This window comes from Antennarius striatus, chromosome 4, assembly GCF_040054535.1.
Source record: "Antennarius striatus isolate MH-2024 chromosome 4, ASM4005453v1, whole genome shotgun sequence".
Classification (NCBI taxonomy): Eukaryota; Metazoa; Chordata; class Actinopteri; order Lophiiformes; family Antennariidae; genus Antennarius; species Antennarius striatus.
The window spans coordinates 17,985,287-18,004,784 of NC_090779.1; the positions used below are offsets into that span (position 1 = coordinate 17,985,287).

General features: G+C 38.1%; 1 protein-coding gene across 2 annotated transcripts in view; it reads left to right on the plus strand.

Annotated features, from left to right (window-relative positions):
• Positions 1-14,389: 14,389 nt before the first annotated feature.
• The window catches only part of tmtc2b (transmembrane O-mannosyltransferase targeting cadherins 2b), an 81,119-nt gene continuing 76,010 nt past the window's right edge, over positions 14,390-19,498 (plus strand). Inside the window, exon 1 of one of the 2 annotated variants that reach the window (XM_068312879.1) lies at positions 14,390-14,923. In XM_068312879.1, the coding sequence (XP_068168980.1) occupies positions 14,841-14,923 (83 nt within the window). In that variant the 5' untranslated portion in view covers positions 14,390-14,840. The remainder of the gene's footprint in view (positions 14,924-19,498) is intronic. The other variant, XM_068312878.1, reaches the window with a different exon arrangement.

Consider the following 19,498-nt stretch of genomic DNA (forward strand, 5'->3'; position numbering starts at 1 on the left):
ATATATGAGCCTCATGGATGCACAAGAGCAGTTTCAGCCCCAGGTGTGACTGTTTATTAAGCAATTATAAGGCGAACAGGTCTCCCTCAGGGGTCAAAAGCAGTCACCAAGTGGCCTCTAAAACAGCAAGCTTTTAAACCATAATGGCTTGTTATTCCTGTCTGTCCTCCTGTCATTATGCATGCAGATGGCTGAGGTCCAGTTTTTCTTATCCAATGCAGGAATAACCCTGTCCTTCTTCCAGCTAACACCGGAAGTAGAGCAGGGTGTACCTCGAAATGGTTGCCAGTTCAACACAGGACCAATACATACAGACAATAATTTGTGCTCACAATCACACCAATCCTCATCGGATTTGGACTGGAGGAAGAGGAAGAATTCGAGGCACCCACAGCAAACCCACAGAGACACCCGAGGAACCCCCACACTCCCTCAGAATAACGATCTTGGAATATTTGTTATTGTGCTTTAAAAATCTGAAGCAGAAATATAAATTTAACTCAATTATTAACTCCAGCCGAGAGTTTCAGCTGTGTAGTTCATTCGTTGCAACTCAGCCATCTTTACTGCATTATAGAGAAATTCCACACAATAAAATGAAAACATCAACTTTGAAAATGAAGGACTGATAAACACAGGGAAACATTTGACCCGATGATTGTAGTTTCTGCAAGTCTTGTCTGGTCTGAATGTACTGCGCTAAAGTAGAAACAATACAAGAGAAGCTATGCAGTTCTGTTGATGCACACGAATAACTGTGAAGAACACCGGATACATCTACCTTGTGTCTACTTTTCTCAGTTGTTGATTGAAGATTATTTCCCTGATAGGCAACCAATAAACAAGCCAGTTTTTTACGCAATTACAATCTCATGTTATCGAATAAATTGATGTTTTGTTTTTATCTTTGTTCAGAAAGGAAGAGTGTGAAACAGACAAAATGCATAAGAAAAATTTGTGCATGGGAGTAATGGTCCAGATAATGTGTAGAAGTGATGGTCCAGTAAGACAATGGGCCTGTGAAACACAGGTCAATCCTCCAGTATATCTTTGCTCACAAGAGTAACATGGAATAAAAATATATCCCAACTCTCTAGATGAGACGATGAAATGAAAGGCATGTACTCCCTCATCACATATGGAGGGTTCAGGCACAGGTTTGCATCCATGGTAAATGCTCTATAAAGAGATGCCATTTCATAATGCTCATAATGTCAAGGCCAAGATGCTTATGTTTACCAAGTTTATTGTTTCCATGCTCACAACAACTCACCACAACGTACGGATGAGGCTGATTGGTCTTAATTTACACAGTAAAAATTTTGTCAAATGAGGTTAATTTAATTTTAGCCATAAATTAAAAAAAAAAAAATCTTAGCAATCTGTGCAATAGATGCCATTCATTACTGTAACCAGTGATGAAAAAGATGTTTTCATTTAATTCATGTAAATTTCTGTCAAATCACAGTTCTTACTGTGGCAAAACCTTGACAAAACTCTGTAATAATTTTGTTCACGAATCTTATTTTAATGAAGATATTTTATATATACTTAGCAGTTTTTGCTAGGCAGCCATAGCTGCCAGTGCTATCAGGGATCAGGGATTGCCACTGATTTAAATGGAAATTATGAATGTCAAAAATACATTTATTGTAAATCCATCAACTAAATGTTGTCATGTTTTACTCAGAGTAAAATACAGTGGTCATAATAAGGATTAAGTAGGAAATCATACTTTTCATGTACCGATAAATGTTTCCTCAAAAAACAAAGTTTATCAGTGACTTCAGGGATGAAGATCTAAAATTAAGCCACGAGTTAACAAAAAGAATGAATACCAGAGATTTATGTGTCCCATGTGATGAAAAGAAATTAATCTGACAACATGATGAAATTAATTGGGAACACTGAGTAACTTGTAATAAAATCAAATGAAATAGCTGTAATACCCCAGAACTGTTGATGCAGATAATATTGTATTCTCTCCATGGGAAACATAAACCTTATTACAAAAATAATAACATGACCTGAGATCCCCAGCTTCATTAGATGCATTTTTGATAGCAGCCACTAAACCCTAGTGGAGACGTGTGTTATAATAATCACGAGAATAACATCTGGTAGAGTGCTGCAGGAGCACCACGCGGCCCTCTGATAAACAAGCTAAATTACACAAAATCACAGGGTTTGCATGGTTCTTATTTGATTTTCTTGGAAGCACATATAAAATGTTTCAATCGCTCTGATTAGAATTTATCTTCCACAAAAAGCAGAGGGATTACTAAAATTATGTCATGTCAAAGACCAGTAAGTCAGTTTAATTAACAATCAACAGCATAATAGCCTCCCACATAGATAGTCTCAGATCTGCTTGCACCACAAATTCCCTGTAAAGTGTTGAAGAACTGCTCTTCCCTCACTCACTTTTTTGACTACTCGATTATAGCGTGCTCCCACTGTGTACTTCTCAGCCAGGTGTGGGATTGCACAATTGCTCAGGGCCCTGTACCGTGCATGATATACTATATATAAATATAAGTTACTCTTCTCAGGTTGCAATCATTGTTCATGTGGTTCAGAAAACTTTAACCACATCGCAAGGAATGCTTTACCCTCTCTGTTGATCTGTGTCTTGTATATGTAATCTAAATCGCACAGCAACTTTTCTGCTATTTCCGATGCAGTAAGCGTATTTCTCTAAGATGTATTGGATGTGTTGAAACCTGGACATGTGACATGGTCAATAGTAATAAACACAACAGCATTGGAGGGACTTCAGGGCTTTGCTCAACTCGCTGAATGAAAACACAGACGAGTCAGAGAGAAGTAACTGCACATGGCATCATCTGAAAAGTTGTGAAGCATTTAATTTGAGTGAAGTACATCCATAATATAGTCGTTTTGTTGATTGTTACTGCTTGTGTTTGTTTTGTTTTGTTTGAACATATATATTTATATTCAAACCCTTGCCAAAAAAGTTAACATACAGGGTAATGCTGTCACAGTTAGATTGGCTTCTCTGCATATCACAGTTATTAAATCTGTTCCAAACACTACATCCTGGCTCTGCACCAGCTCATGTTAAAGGGGTATTTTAACGACTATTGGGCACTAAAAAGTTAGCGGTGAGACCTGCTGATAAAAAGGGTGGTCAAAATTGAATCAGCAGAAGCCAAGATTACCTGACTCTATGGAGCAACTTTCGAAAACGCTGAGTCCAGCAAGTCGTAAAATATATTTTTCATGAGACTCTGGTGATGAGTGTCGAGTATTAAACTGAACTTCATATGTGGATTGAATGGCACAATATATTAGTCTGAATTTGATAAAACATGATGGTGTATTAATGGCAGTGGATCATAAATGCACTATAAAGTGATTTCTATTGCATCAATGTGTGAGACAAGCAACATTATAGAGCAGCAGGTCAGCAATTAAAGTCAACTCATAATCACTTTCCACTATGAAATACATAACATAAACACTACAGCAGGACGTGACATAAATATTTGCCTGGTTTCCAGCATTAAAGAGAAATATGTGAGTCTCATAAAATTGTAAAAGCTGTCCTTTTTCTTTATAGGTGAATGTGTGGTGGGGTGAGTGCATTAGTAAAGCCCCCATAGAACGAATGAGAAAGGTTGCGGACTGTTTGAAGCTTACAACTAAAAAATGTAATTATTGAATCTCTTAGAAAAATTGTGGGATTCCTATCTGTGTGTTTTTGTCTGAAAATGACCGACAGTTCAGCGGGGTGGTGAATGTTTGAGTGTCAGTGGGTAGTTCATTTATAAATATCATGTTACGTTACAGCCATCTGCACAACAATATTGTTTGCATGGAATGATAAATTTACAAGTCATGTATGTTTCTGTGCAAAAGCTGAACACTTTATAGAAACAAAGTCAAGCATGGAATCAGGCAAAATTACGTGAAAGACGGCAAGCCGGTTGATCAAACTACTAAAAGCTGCAGCTCCTTATCGAATCGCTCCCAGATGTTTAGGACAAAAAAAAGTCAACTCAGACAAACACACGGACCTGCAAAACACAATCTCCTTCAAAATGAAATGTTGTAGAAAAATGTCCAAACATTATCAAGACACTGTTTATCACCATTCAAAATATTTTCTTCAACATCCTCCACATCTGTCCCCACCCCTGTCTGCTGCACCCATTCCCACTGTTGAAAGGATGTGCAGATTAAAGGGCCCATTGGTAGTGGCCTCGGTGACACTGTACCACGTATCACTGGGGAGTCTGGGTTGGACTCACAGAGCAAAACGTTCTGTGTAATCTTTCTTGATGATGTAAACAGTTAGAAATAACACACGAAGAGCAGCAAGAACAAAAGATATCATTATGTGTAAGGAGGAATTTTCCTCAAAGTCATTATGTGTGATGTGAGGCTGCAGAGCTGCAGCATCAGAGCGCTTGAGATAATTTCATACACTGGAACCATTTTTCTCTTCTCATTATCTCCCAGGCTTTGGTGATGAATACGTCTGATTGTGGACTGATTGTGGACTATGCATTTTTAAATACAATCTGCCTGCCACTGATTCAGTCCGGAGTAACAATAATGGCCTACCACACTTACCACATCACTGCAATAGAAACACACCACCATACTTTATAATATCTGCTCTAGAGGCACATATGAATCCAATTTTCATTTTTAAACCTTGTGCTTGAGAAGGACTTTTTTGCTCTTTTCATTAATTTTTTTACAGAGAGAGAGATAGATATAGATATAGATGTAGATATATAGATATATAGATATATAGATATATTATAGATATATACTGTATATATATATATATATATATATATATATATATATATATATATATATATATATATATAGAGAGAGAGAGAGAGAGAGAGAGAGAGAGAGAGAGAGAGATATATAGATATAGATACAGTATATATTGGTACTTCAACATTCACTTACATTAAATTGCTTCGGAAATATACATTCAGTCATTTTAAGAACTTTCTAATCAAATTAAATCATCTCAAAAAGTACATGGACATTAGGCCTGCCAGTCTTTGTGTATATACAACATTAAATCCTTTTTCTTAACTCTTGACTGAAATATGTAGAGGCTGTTTGTGGTATTGTGGCATTTTAAGTACTCAGCTTAGTTTAGTGTCTGTCATCTTTTTGCCGTTGCATTGTGTGCACTGGCAAACGTGAGCGTGCTGAAATCCCCCATGCTGCTGCCCTCAGCTGGTTTTTGAGAATTGCACAGTAGAACCAAAGACATGTCGTATAAGATTAGATCATTTTAGCTACAATCCATCTTGAATCCAAAGGCCACTGGTGAAATTCATGTAGTTAGAGTACCTTATTCTCAGTCTCCCGGCTTGCGAGGATTATATTTTCTTTATTCATGCTGTTTCTCATCGTACCTCCACTGTGAGAGATAGAACACCATGTTCTGATGAACCTGGCTTAATCCAGTTAAACTCTTTTTTGTTTTTTGGAAGTTTTGTGCTTCAGTTTTTTGTCTGCCTGTTACTCAACATTCTCAGATTTTGATAATGGTTTTTTTTTCGTAAAACAAAGATGAGAATGCAGTAGACTGCATAATGTAACTGAGATAGGTGACATTATACCTCTTCAACTAGATGTCAAATTAGTGACGTATAGGTTTCAGTGTGTAGGTTGTCATGGGAATGTGCAATATCAGGTGCAATATCATAATGGGAATGAGAGCTTCCTTGACTGCAACTTTTCTACATGCTATATTATAGGTTCTATTTGACTTTGACTTAATTAGTATGCATTGAATAGATATTAAATAGGTCCAGTCATGCCAATAAGGAGAGGAGAAACTCACTGAACCTAAAGTTAGATCTCTGACACATAAAAATAACTATGTTGCTGTTTGCAATTGTGTTACTTTATGCTCTTTATCCCAATTGTTTGTCCCTGAAATGACTTGTCTCTGTTTTTCATGTAGCGACATTATTACCAGTATAAAGGATGTTGGTTTTCATTTGATGGTCTATGTCAATGATAATCTGCTTGACCATATTTGACAGACAAATTATAGTTTTTGAGTCATCATAAAGTGAGGTTACTGAGCAATTCTTCCATATCAACCCTGGTTTGTGTCTCCACTTCAGCGCTAAAGCACCTTGTAAATATCTGCATCCGATCACTGAGAAAAAAGAAAGAAAGAAAGCAGCAAGAGAGCAAAGGAAAAAGTCAAAGCCTCTTTCCCTCCCAGTTTATGTGTTATTGTGTCCACTGATGAAACTATTTGACCAGAGAACCTGAGAGGAGCTCAACAATTTGTCAGCATTGTGTTGTCACCTGAGAGTGTGAAAGCTGGAGCAGAAGAGCAGATATAAAAGAAGGAAAGAGAGGAGTGACTGAAAGAGGAGCACTTCAAGAAGTGTGTTGGCAAAAGCAAGACAGGGAAGACATTTGTATGCAAGGCCTAACTTTGGCACATTAGTATTCAGTGACTAGTCACTTACCACAGTGTTCACAAACAGAATGTTTACAGCATGGCAGCGCACCGAATGGGGGATTATTGCTGATGCCAGGCACGCCATGAAACGGCTCTGAGCGTTACTCATTTGATTCTAATTTTACGTGCAAGGCCAGTCTTCTCAATGAAATTGATTTGACCAATAATACGACACACAATAAAAACCTCTTCCAGTAATTCATGCAAATCAGTTAAATGATTTTCCATCTCAGAGTTTCCACTGAATATCTGCCGTAAAGACAACACATTTAAAAGGTCCAAGAATATCACTGTTCCTCAGGCAGAGATAAATGAAAAGTCTCAAAGTTCTTCTACCCTTAATCGATTACAATGAACCATTGAAGAATTATGTATTAAATTAAATTAAGTATTAAAGTTAGATTATGAAAAGTTGGTTAGCTGACACAGCTATCTCATATAGATCTTAGTTTACATGGCAAACTTTATTGTACATTTGGAGTTGTGTTTGTGATTGGCAGGCAATGCCAGTTTTTATCATTTATCATGTTATTTGTTTTTATTAACAGCTCAATGTGCAGCCACTAGTCCCAAAATTAATCTGCCTCTTTTGGTTCTGGGTGAGTTTATTGTCCTGAAAAGTCTTAATGCCACAATTCGCTAACACACTATGAAAAAGGTATGTAAATATCACACAGCACTTGTACATCAGGCCCAGAAGATGCCTTTGTGGACATGTTAAAATTCATATCCAGGTTTCTAGATTTCCATATCCATGTTTTTGTTTACGTTTGGCAGAAAATGTTTGTAGGGTACTTGCACCAAGCCAGTTTAGTGAGTTTTATTTGGAGAAAGGGGTTTGTGGTGTTTGTCCTGATGGCAGAAGAAAATAATGTCACAGTTAATGGTCTACTGTTACTGGCAGCTCATCAGCTGTCCTATATGTGTGTACACATAAAGCATCTATATGTAAGTATATGAATGTCCTCAGCCAAGCAGCAGCTGAACATTGGTGGTGGCATTGGGGATAGATGTGGGGGTTTCCACAGTAGTAAAATTGTCCTACAGGCCAGAAGTGATGCAAATACAGTTGTATGACTTTAGTTTGTGTTTGAAATGGTTTTCATCTGTAAAACCAAACATGGCATTACGCTGGCATGGCTTTAGATTTACCCTGCAGGCCCCAATGAGTGTTCCAAACAGGATTGTCTAGTAACTGTCAAGTCGAGGACAGGACCAGGAAACATGCAAAAGGTTGTCTCTGCGTAGAGGGAACACAGCAGCACATCATGATGAGACATTGACCCCTTTAGTGCTTAAGTCCAATATTCTGCAGATAGACTCATAACAAGTTCCTCTTCTCATTCAGGTTTGATGTTATACAGTTTTTCAGTGCCTGTATGCATTAATTGGGGATGTAATGGAGAAATAAAACCTTTCCTTTTAAAGGTCATAGCAAGCTCCTCCAGCACTGTGGCAAGAGGGTGATCAGGAAAAGAGGGAAATGCATTCTTAACAAAATGTTGATTCCAAATTTTTTAAGAAATAATTATGCAGGAGGTTATATTCTTCAGTAATGTGGATAAATCTGTGATTTATCCACATTCAAACCATTGTCTAAAAGTTGGGTCAGGTGTAGAAGATGGAAATAGCTGGTTTCTAAAAAATAGCACCTAAAATGGAAACTTACTATGAGTTTAAAGTGACAATTACATTGACTGACAATTTTGTGAGTGGACCCCACGCCGGCAGTGAGGGGTATACTGAAGTGAGATGAGGGTGGTAGAGGTGCTAATTTAACACTTTCACAGTGATTCACATATAAAGACTGGTAAAGCCTTGAATCCAACCCCGGTGCTGTTAAAGTTCTGATTTCGAATTTACAGTGTAGCTGCTTCCAAGCCCTTATACACACACCTACAGTAGTGTGCACACTTACAGATGTTTTCACTCACTTTTACTGTTTAAAATGTGTTGGCTGTGAGGAGACTGTGTCCTCACTTTCTCTTGAACGTCTTTAGACAGAACTCACACTTATGGTTATGTTTTTGCTGGCAGTGTGTTGTTCCGTCAGCAGGATTGCTAAAAAAAACAGAAGAAGTCATGAACAGATTTTGATTGATTGTTTTTGGGATAGGTATGCTGCATTCAGGATGGCGGTCAACTCGGTGTTTGTAATTTGGGAATTTCTGACCTAAAAGTGTTTGTTCAACTCAGACAGCAATGCAGATGCTGTATAAATGACCGACTGTGGTAACATCATTAATGTTGGAGCTGACAAGTCAGCCAAAATCAGTTATTGCAGACTTTGCTAAAACAGTAACAAAGAACGCTCTTCTAAGTGTGCAACTGATATCAGCTGCAGTAAGAAATGATTTCTTAAAATCAATTTTTAACATTTTGCAATATGGATTTCACCAGTCACTTGAGCAAACAAATATGAACAGAGGAAAACAAGATATAGAAATGGTTTAACTTTCCGCTTTTTTCACGAGAAACAGTTTTTGACTTGTCACCTAATGAAAAGCAGAGCTGTAAAGAACAACAAAATTATGACTTAATATCATTCAGTTATTTCAGTTTCAATGGCCTTATTGTGCAAAAGTGACTCACTGTCACACTGTCATAACTTGCTGGGACAGACATTGCTATGTCATTAGCTACCCACGTGCCTTTCCGACCAGTCCAAATATCTGCAATGAAAAAGACCAGTTGTCATAGCAAAAATTGTAATCATGATAATTTTAGTGACTGGTCAGATAGGGGGTCTTCCTCAACATGTTTCTTGAGCTCTTTCTTCTGGTTGTCATTTTCTTAAAAACCCACTCATTCTAACATCTGCTAAACTGCAGCTGAACCGTCAGATTTGTGACCAATGACCGTGTAATTTTGTCTCATGATACGACATCCAAAATACATAATTCCTTTTCAGTCACAGTCAGCCCCTTCTCTGGTGTGCACTTACCAAAGGAGCTGAGGCTGAGAGGGGGGAAGAGACCTGAGCTGATGTTTAAAGGATACCTCAGCTCGGCACTCCTCTTCAACCCTCTGCAGGCAGCATTAACCCAGATCAGCTGCGGTTCTCATCAGAGGCACTCATGATGAGGGCCAACTCTTACACATCAAAAATGACTGGGATTTATGTATAAACCTCTGTTTGTATAAGCAGATACACCTTTTAAGGTGCATGGGATAAACACACATTACTTTGCTCACATGCCAAAGGCAGCGTACTTATTTTTTAACACACATATGAGCACAACCACTGCTTTGGGATTCACAACTTGCTCTACTTGCTGGGACAGGGTCAGGGAGGTGTGTGTTCATTAACATGGATGTAAACACTACTCACTGAATACATTTCTGGAGTGGTGGAGACGGATGTTCTTGCTAAGCCAAAGCAGTCCACTGGGTCTCATTAAAATTATTATCCTATAGGTTGTTTCCAGGGATAGGTCATATTTTGGGTTGTGATTTCACACATACTCACAGTCTATGTTTTATTTACTGATGCATATATCATGGCAGGTTTACTCACTCTTTGTTGCAGTTGATTGTGCACTTAAATGTCTTCAAATCTCCTTCCAAAACAAGCAACATGTCTGGATGCATTCAGCATCTGAGAGATTTTCTGACGCAAATGTCAAGCATACTGCAGCAGATGCCATTTCAGGCTTTGGAAAAGCACTTAGCTGAATGTCCTTGCTCTGAAAATTGGATGTTTTTGTACTTTTATACTTACAGATAGGATCCAGGTAAGCTCCAACATGCATCGCAGCGTGGCATCTGCTGTTTATGAGGGTCTCAGAGGTTAGAAACAGCAGAGGTTTCAGCAATTGGCTCTGGAGTGGAGAAGTTGAATCATCAGTGGTAAGACCTTGCTCCGGGTAATTTCATTATGCAGATGATTCGTAGTGCTCCTGTGTCTGTGACCGTGCTGAAAATGGCACAGATAGCATCCAGCTGGCAGGATATGTATGGGCTGGCAGTTGTTCACATACCATCACCACCACTACAGTGGTCTCCTGATCAGTTAGAGTTATCCATTTTCCAAGGGTTTACAGGAAAAAATTGCATTCTGAAAAAAGCCACAGCATTCCTCTCACAATGCCTATGTCTGAATAGCATAAACAGATGGGAGTTCTTGGCTGTGCAGCGCCTCAGCTAAAACTTTTTTTACTTGAGAACCTATTGTTTTTATTTATAGAAGGCGGCTGCCGTCTTGGCATATTGATCCTGAGGAGAATTTGGTGCCCAATCAAACAGAATTCAGAGTTATTGAACCTACTGACCCTTTATTACTAATGATTACAAAAGTTAAAGTACACATTAAAATAAAAAGCTCCATACATGGTGCTGAAATACGTACAATGTAAGCTGATGATTTTGGGCATGATCCATTGGCCTTTCTTTAAGCAGCTTTAAAACTGATTATACCAAAATGTCAAAAACTGATTGCAAAGATGAAAATCGCATTGCATTTTATATGTACGTATGTCAAAATGAAAAAGGAGGACATTCTTAAGTTTCTTCTCATGTCATTAGGTTAGAATGTTTCTGATTGAAATCACCAAAATGTCAGTATTGGCATTTCACTTGAACATGAACAAATATTCAAATCAGTCACAATTTCTGTTTTGTTCTTCAAACAGGAGGCACTTTTGCCAGTTATATGCTTACATTCACTTAATCTCCGGAGCTCTTTTTTCAAAGGGGGGAAACTTTCAGTAATTACTGAACAATAGAGAGTGTTTCTGACACGGTAATTGCATTCTCTTTCTGGAAACACATCATTCATGGTTATGGTCAAAGTGGTTCAGAGACTACAATCACTTTATTTTGGGAATGTCATTATAGGTGGGGTTTCTTTTTTCTTTTTTCACAAAATTAGGGTGAAGTGGACTTGATTAAATAGTTTTTTTTGTTCTGCATCTTGATAGTCTTCATCCCTTCTGTCAAATGTGTTGAACAGTTTATCTTCCTGACCTTTAAATTTTGTGTGAATGAACAAATCTGTGTGTATGTACTGGATGCTTTTGCAATACAATTTATGTGGATAATGTTGCAAAAATAAAAAATGGCAGTATAAATTCAATGTTTTCATGCAAGTGTCACCCTCTTCACTTGCTTCAGTTTAAAATAATTACTCTAATACCTTTCTGAATGAAAAAAGGCTGGGTTCCCTTTCTAGCCTAAGATCAAACCTTTTCCACCCTTTGGCTTGTGTGAAAGATGACAGCGTTGCTGCTGCTGTAGGGGGCATCAGTGTTCCAGAAGGAATGAGCTGAAGAGTCTTAAGATGGGGATTTTTATTTGCCAAGTGCTAGTGCAGCTCTTTTGAAAAGACAAATGGTCCTTGGATTGTGGCTGATTTAAACAGGATAATCCAAAATATAATAGCAAGTGTGGCTTTTCATAAAATATTCATTCTCCTATCACTTTTCTGCTTAAGATTTAATTGCTTTTTAAATTAGAAATGTTGTCTGCACATCATTGCATCCTGAGCTGTGGCGAAGGGAAGATGTGCAAACATACGAGTGTGTGAGCTCCATGTATTTTGACAAAAACCAGGTTCCATGCAGTCATTATCTCCAAACATAAGGCGGCCAAGCAGCTTGAAATTCCGTAGACCAGTGCATCAAAGTCCCTGCTCCTCCAGTACCGGTAACAATTAATGGACCTGCCACATGGATTGACTACCTACCGCTGTAATGAAAATGAGAATGACAAATTCGATTAACTGAAATGCCACTGCATTTGTTTGATAGAGACACTCTTCGTACACCTCCACTCCATTTGTCTGTCAGCCGTGTGTCCTTTCCGGCTGCACTATCAACTCCTAAAAATAACTTAGGAATGACATCTTACTGCTGAAGAAGTCACATCAAGATGAATATTCAGACCTCATGTCTGAAACTATTGATCTCATGTTTTTCCTCACAAGAGGATCTTCTTTGGAGTACAGTACACAAATCACACAAGGATGCTTTGTCATACATGCATTATTCATACATGCATTCATAATTTTGCCTAAATTTCTACTTTATGTTTTCTTGTTAGATATTTGTCTAAATGTCAGTCTTTCCAAAACACCCAGTAGATCAGGCCTCTTGGCTTTGTGCAAAGCCATACTTAAGAAAGCCTCTGTTAAGCATCACTTTCTATTTTTACCACACTCATGTTTCTTCTTCATTTTTTTTCTACATGCAGAAGTGATTCAACCCTCGGACATGGGTCCAAATCTATAATTATCTAACAGACAGGACCCCTATAATTCATTCAAACCATGCGGGATCCGAAGACATTCATGGAGGTCTTCCTCTGTCACCCCACCCCTTTTCTCTTCTGAACCCACACACACACGCACATGTTTTCACTTTAGAGGACACTTCACATGTGTGAATCTGAGAACTTATCAACACAGTGTACAGTTACTGTTTTTCACAAGCACAGACTTTACACAGAATATTAACACTTTCATAAATTAATAGTGATCCAAATACCCATAGTGTACCCTTTTCTATCTGCTTAATTTCAAGTTGCAATAATGAACCGTTCTGTTTAGTCAATATATTTAGTTGTATAAGAGAGACAGAAATACTTTTCATTCACAGACTTGCAACGCTGGTCGCTGTGGGTTTACAGTTGCAGTGTCCCTGCATGTGTGTTATGTGTTTAAACTAAATCCATGGAAATTATTTATTGATACAAATACTGTATGTCATGTAGTCTGTGCAAAAAGTAAGGATTCTTTTTAAGATTTAGTTAGACTGGTAGTTGTTTTAATCCGTGTCATGATGTAATCAGTCAGCAAACAGATAAACGACCCTTTAAAATACCTATTTTTAAGACAGGTAATGAATAGTCCTTGTTTTTTTTTTCATGACAAACAGAAGTCATATGTCCCTGTTGTGCAGATGACATCATTTATATTTGGTTTATTGGACCAGACAAACATAAAAATACATTTTTTTTAAATTACAGTTGATGATTTTACATCAATTTAGCTCATATATTATTAATCTAAATTAAATAACTGTATTTAGGCCTACTGGTCTATACCCGAATGTGCTCTATTTAGATTGAAATCGTCCTTGTGGTCGTGAGTTTGAATTAAATTATAATGATGTTGAATAAAATATTAGCGGTTATGCCTTGGGGATCAATAGTGCGCAGCTGAGAAACTCTTGCGTGTCGTCGTACGTCACGCAGAGGACCACCTCCATTTTATGGACTACTGTTAGTGGTAATAAGTGACCCTTAACTCTCAGCATCATGTTGGTTGATTTATCTCCATCTACTTCTGTGTCGCAGTACGCATGCGCAAAAGATCTCCCACACCACACGGCCTCGGATGGTAACACAGTCAAACGCACGGACACGAAGAAGAAAAGGCGGAAGTGCGTTGGATTTAGCTCAGTGTTAAAGCATGGGCAGAGTTTCTCAGGAAACAGTCTGCTTCTAGGATATAACGTCGTAATATCAATACATTTACTGTCATTTATTGTCAGTTTCAATTGTTCGGTCTACTTTGTCACCGAGAATACTGGTAATATTCATCCACCCACCATGAAATATAACAATTCATATCCCGCTTTTGTTTGCTGTATGACTCGTTGTCATTTTCACGCATTTCCATCATTTTCACGTTCTCGTTTTTTTGTAATCGCACTTCTCTATTACAGTTCATGAAAAGTATGAGCTCCTTTAATCGGTATGTTTCCCTTGCATTTTGCATTGTTGACATTGTCTCTGACAGTAAATTAGAAAGGCGTCGATCTTTAAATGATCGGAGACATTTACTCAAGTAATATGCAGCTTTGTGTTTAGATGTAAAACATCAGATACAAACATCATACAAACGACATTTCTTTTCTTCTTTTCTTTTTTTTAACTTCTTTATCGAGGTTACTGCGTCAGTTTAACGTTATCAAATCCAGTTTGGTCCGATGCTGATAAAACGCGAGGATTAGGAGTCTTATTTTTAGAGCCCCGCAGGATGTAGTAGACGTGTTGGAGGCTGACTGGACCACAGTCTGGATCAGTATCCAGCAGCTGAGAATCAGATCGCTGATACTCTTGTGTCAGGAAAGCTGGCGGCATGCTGTCAGACATCCTCTAAACGCTGCTCGTCTTGGCGTTTAACTCCCAGTCAGATCAGACGTCTCTCCTCCCAGACGCAACATGGGTTAGAAAGAAAGCGACACATGGATTATCCACTTTGTGCACTTCAACGAGGATGATGGAGGACTTGTTTGCGCAGGGACATCCTGACAAAGACGGGGACTGAGAGGGAACAGAGATCACTGCTTATTTCCGGCTCGCTTTATTATTTTACTTGTTTTAATTTTTATTTCCTCGTTTGGGAGACAGAGAAATGTTTGCAGAATTGCTGTGCACCGCCGTGGCTCTGGTCCTCTATGTCAGCACTCTGGGCGCCGATTTTTGCTACGATGACAGGTACTTTGGAGAATGAATGACATCCAGCTCCATGTTCAAAATGTCACTGGCTTCCTTGATGTATTTTACCACCCTAAGGAATAATTACAAACTTTCATGCATTTGTATTCATTCGTGTGAGTCTGCCCTAGTCAGTACCAATTTATCAGTTGAGCACTAGAGGAGTTGCAGTAATTGTTTTCTCCTATACTGTGTTATTTATTATTACTTGTGTTATTAGTGCACATTTCAACAAAAAAAAGTCTTTAAAATTAGAAACTAAGTAGAAAAAATACCATGCAATTATTCATCCCTATGGTTTATTAGATTTCAAACTATTCAACAGCAGTTTGCAAATACAAAATTACATAGGAGCTGTGGTTCCAGATGACTTTACAAAAAAAGAGTTTATAATGGCAGTTCCAATGTCATTCAGCACCCGGTTTGAACGGAACACATTTGTAAATCAGATGTTGTCGAAACATTCTGCCAAACTTCCCATACTTACTCAATAGAGTTCTATTGTTCTTTTTATTTTTTTGGAGTGATGAAACAGAACTTTTAATTCTTCAGTGTATGGGTCGGCAGCATGTCTGGAGGAGGAAAAATGATGCACATGCTGGAAATAACATCCTACCTACAGTGAAACATGACGGTGGCTTGGTGATGCTCTGAAGCTGATTTGCCTCTGGCACTGCATCATGTAGATGAATGATGGTCGTTGGAGTCCATCAAGTATCAGGAAATCTTTGGAGAAAGCATGTCAGAGAGGAAGATGAAACTTGGGTATCGCTAAATATTCCAAAAAGCCAATAATTCCAGGAAGACAGTAAAAACCGTCAAGGCTTGGTTTCTGAGGAAGTCCTGGAACATTCGAGAGTATCTGTGATAGTGACATGATTTGACTCCCACTAAGAGTCTCAAATGGAATTTGAAGATATAAGAAGAAGATACACTCAGGAATGTAGTACTTCTAACAGTTAGATTTACAGCTATTTTGCAGTTCAGTACACCAAATCAACCCCTTTTAATAGAAAAGTTTCCAGAACAGAGAATATTTTACGCGTAACAATGACGTTTGGTGGCTGAAGAAAAAACAAGCGTGTTTTTCCAATAGTGTGGAATCATCATAAAGCCCTCACTTACATTTTTAGATTGAAACATTTGTGTTGTCACATCAGATTCAATAATCTTTCTTAATAGTATGCTGAAATAAAAATAAAAACTGCCAACATTCTGTTTCATGGAGCTTGTTAGATTCTTGATTATGTCAATATTTTGAGAAAATATGTTTCCACGGCAGTATTATGATCCTGTTCATTGGATTGTCAGTGAAATCAGTAGGACACAGACTATGTACTAGGGTGCGTCTGCACAAAGTGCTGCAGTCTCCAAAGCATGGACCAGCTCCAGGTCTTGAGTTTTGCTGAGGAAGTAATTGATCTCTTGAGGAGAAAGTTGTGCTCTTACTCCCCAGCACAAATCCCCCACTCATCTGTATGTGCAGCCTACTGAAACTTTGAGAAAGAATTTCATTAAATACTTCAAAATAGACTGTAAGCCATCATACTCCCTCCACCTCAGTCTGAAAATGCGAGGGCAGCGCATGGGTTCAGCAGGGTAATTCATTACTCAGAGCTGGCCTTTTGATATCTGATGGCTAAATGGATGTCAGTACTTCAGGCTCATTAATGAACCATCCATGCCTTCAAGTAGGTCAGAGTCATTATGTTCTCCCATTTTCATGATGCTGTCACTTACAGCTAACACAGATCAAATAATAATGAGCTATGAAAAATTATGGCTACTTCTATATAATTTGTGTATGCATATCAGGTTTTGGTCAACTTTAAAGATCGTGGACATTAACACTCTACATGTCAATTAGTGTTATTATTCTTTTTATGTCGTCTCTCACTTGTCTATCTAATTCACAAGAACACTTTCCCCAAAGCCTTTTTGGATGAAATACTGATGCCATTCTTCCAGTTGAATCACTATGCCTTTGCACTTTTTGCTATGGTCAGGTGATTCTGGCAACTCCAGTGTAAGAAATATTGTGCTGTGTGTCGATAAACCTGTCAGAGAGCTGGCGTGCTGTGAAGAGGTGAGAGGCTACTGCTGCTAATGACTGCTACTGCAGAGTCAGCCGCTGTGTGCCTGCTGGAGAGGCTTGAGTCAAAGTTTTTTAAATATTGGACAGAAATCCTGATTATACAGAGAAAGGGCGTTAGTATAGTGTTATTTATTGGAATGTGAGGTCCAGACCAAGTTATTACATAGTCGTTAAGAAACAGATGAATGTCTAATTTTTTGCTGAGGATTTTGTCTGAAGTTGTCTGTGACATGATGTTCATGTTGTTCTCTCTCTTTAACATTGTGTGTTTGGTCCAGCCTTGTCATTAACAGCCGGCTCCTGGGGGGGGGGGGGGGGGACAGAGGATGGGAGGTTGAGACAGATGTAATTATGCTAAGTAAAACATCCTTGGACACACAAACTGATCTAATTTGGTAGTCCTGCTTTGTGTGTGGAAAAAAGTTCATGTGAATTGTGATGGTAAAGAAGCTGTCATCGTGGAAAACACTGAATATGTGGATGATGATAAATTAAAGTGCAAACATGTCATTAAACAATACCCTGTGGTTTGTAGGCAGGATTTATTTCAGCTGTGTCTGACGGTAATGTTAGGATCATTTACATGATTTTATTCCGCAACTCAAAGGAGCCTTCCAGTTTTACAAAATGTGATACAGATGCCGCTCTTTAAATGATCTGTACTTCATGTCTTATTTGTTGGGTATTTCAAAGTCTTGAATTGAATTTTTGTGACGAACGCTTGTGGCAAGATTCAATAAGAATTGCTTGCCACAGAGGTCATTGATTCCTCTTTGCACATGAGACATAGCTGGTGTGAGAGACACCTGATGAGCTGTGATTGATTTACTGGCAGTCTAGCGTGACAGCAGTCAACACAACGATTGGCTGATTTCTTTATATTGTTTTCATTGTAGAAAAAAAAATAAAAAAAGACACTTAGATTGGAGTGACAATGTTCTTATGAAATGTGAGTCAACTGTTTACACATTTATTTAAGCAAAGTGTATAAATTCAAGCACATTCCTTTCATAGCAATAAAGGCCATCATGAGGTCACATTTGAAAGAAGAGAAAATATTCTTTTGGTAACAGAACTATCGTACTTGGGGTTGCAATAATAATAATAATAATAATAATAATAATAATACTAGTAATAATCATCATCTTACATAGGGTACTTTCCTTCCATTTAAAGCAGCTACTCCAGGGACCTTCCCTATCTCCCACTGGACAAATTCATCATTAACACACACACAGCTTTTATACCTGTCCTGGAAAATGTGAGTCATACATCATGTAGTTCATCTCTGCTGGTATAATCTATAGTTAAGCCAGACTGCAGAAATGAAAGAGCCCACGTAAAAGTCAGCTGAGAAATATGGTTGCAATATTTTCTGGCTCACCATGAACATACATGCTACAAATGTGTGCAGTAACCCGAGGTGTGGTTCTGTTTGTTTAAGTACCTGACGCACCTGTGAAGGGCAGGCTTTATTGTTCCCAACCAGATTGGGTGGTAATTCCAAAGCCACTAACCTTAAAATTATGATTACATGGCCTTGAGTTTGACTTTAGATAATTCAATCAAAAATTGTGAAAAGAATTTTTGTACACTGTCTGAACTTGCAGAATTACATCCATTTGCTTCTACTTGTTACTAAATATATATGTAATTATATGTAAAGTTGTCACACACGATTTCTTCTTGAGGCTTTTGCTTTATATTCCATGAGATAAATGTGATTTGTTGTGAACAATCGGACTGCTAAAGGTCTTGTACTGAAACACGGACCAACAAATATTTGATGTATTCTGGAAGTCCATTTAGAGTTACCTTGAAATAGATATGTGAAATACATTTTTCTTACTGGATAAGGCTTGATGTAACAGAAGGAACTGTAAAAATAAAGACACATTCTAAACGTCCATGCTTAAGAAGGTTTTGTTGTTTTTTTTCCGTGAAATGATCTGTACTGTCAACCACAGGAGACTCTTATGGCTCTTTGTCTGGATAATGAGGGGCATAAAAATGCTCAATCACATTTTTTATGAATTGCAAATATTTTTTTACTTTCTCACTTGGACAACTGTTGTGTGATCTGGTACATTTTGGCAACATTACACCTATAGTTACAACAACAAAACCTGGTGAAGCCCAAAGCCCTTTATTAACTTGGTTTTAGTTGTTCATCTATTATCGGTTTTCTGATAATAGATAAACATGCATCAGGTACTTAAACAAACAGAACCTCACCCCGGGTTAATGCACATGTTTCTAGCATGTATGTTCCCAGTCAGCCAGAAAATGTTGTCAGCCAGGTTTTCCATTTGTCACCTGTAACCACCAAACTCTCTTCAAGACGTATGATTATACCCGCACTTGTTGGTTTCATGAGTTACTGTTCCCTCATAGTTGATGTGATAAACTACACCTCATTTTTCTGGCCTGGTGCAATGCTGTTTTGACTTGTTAGGCTGTGGGAAGGTTGCCGGCGATGC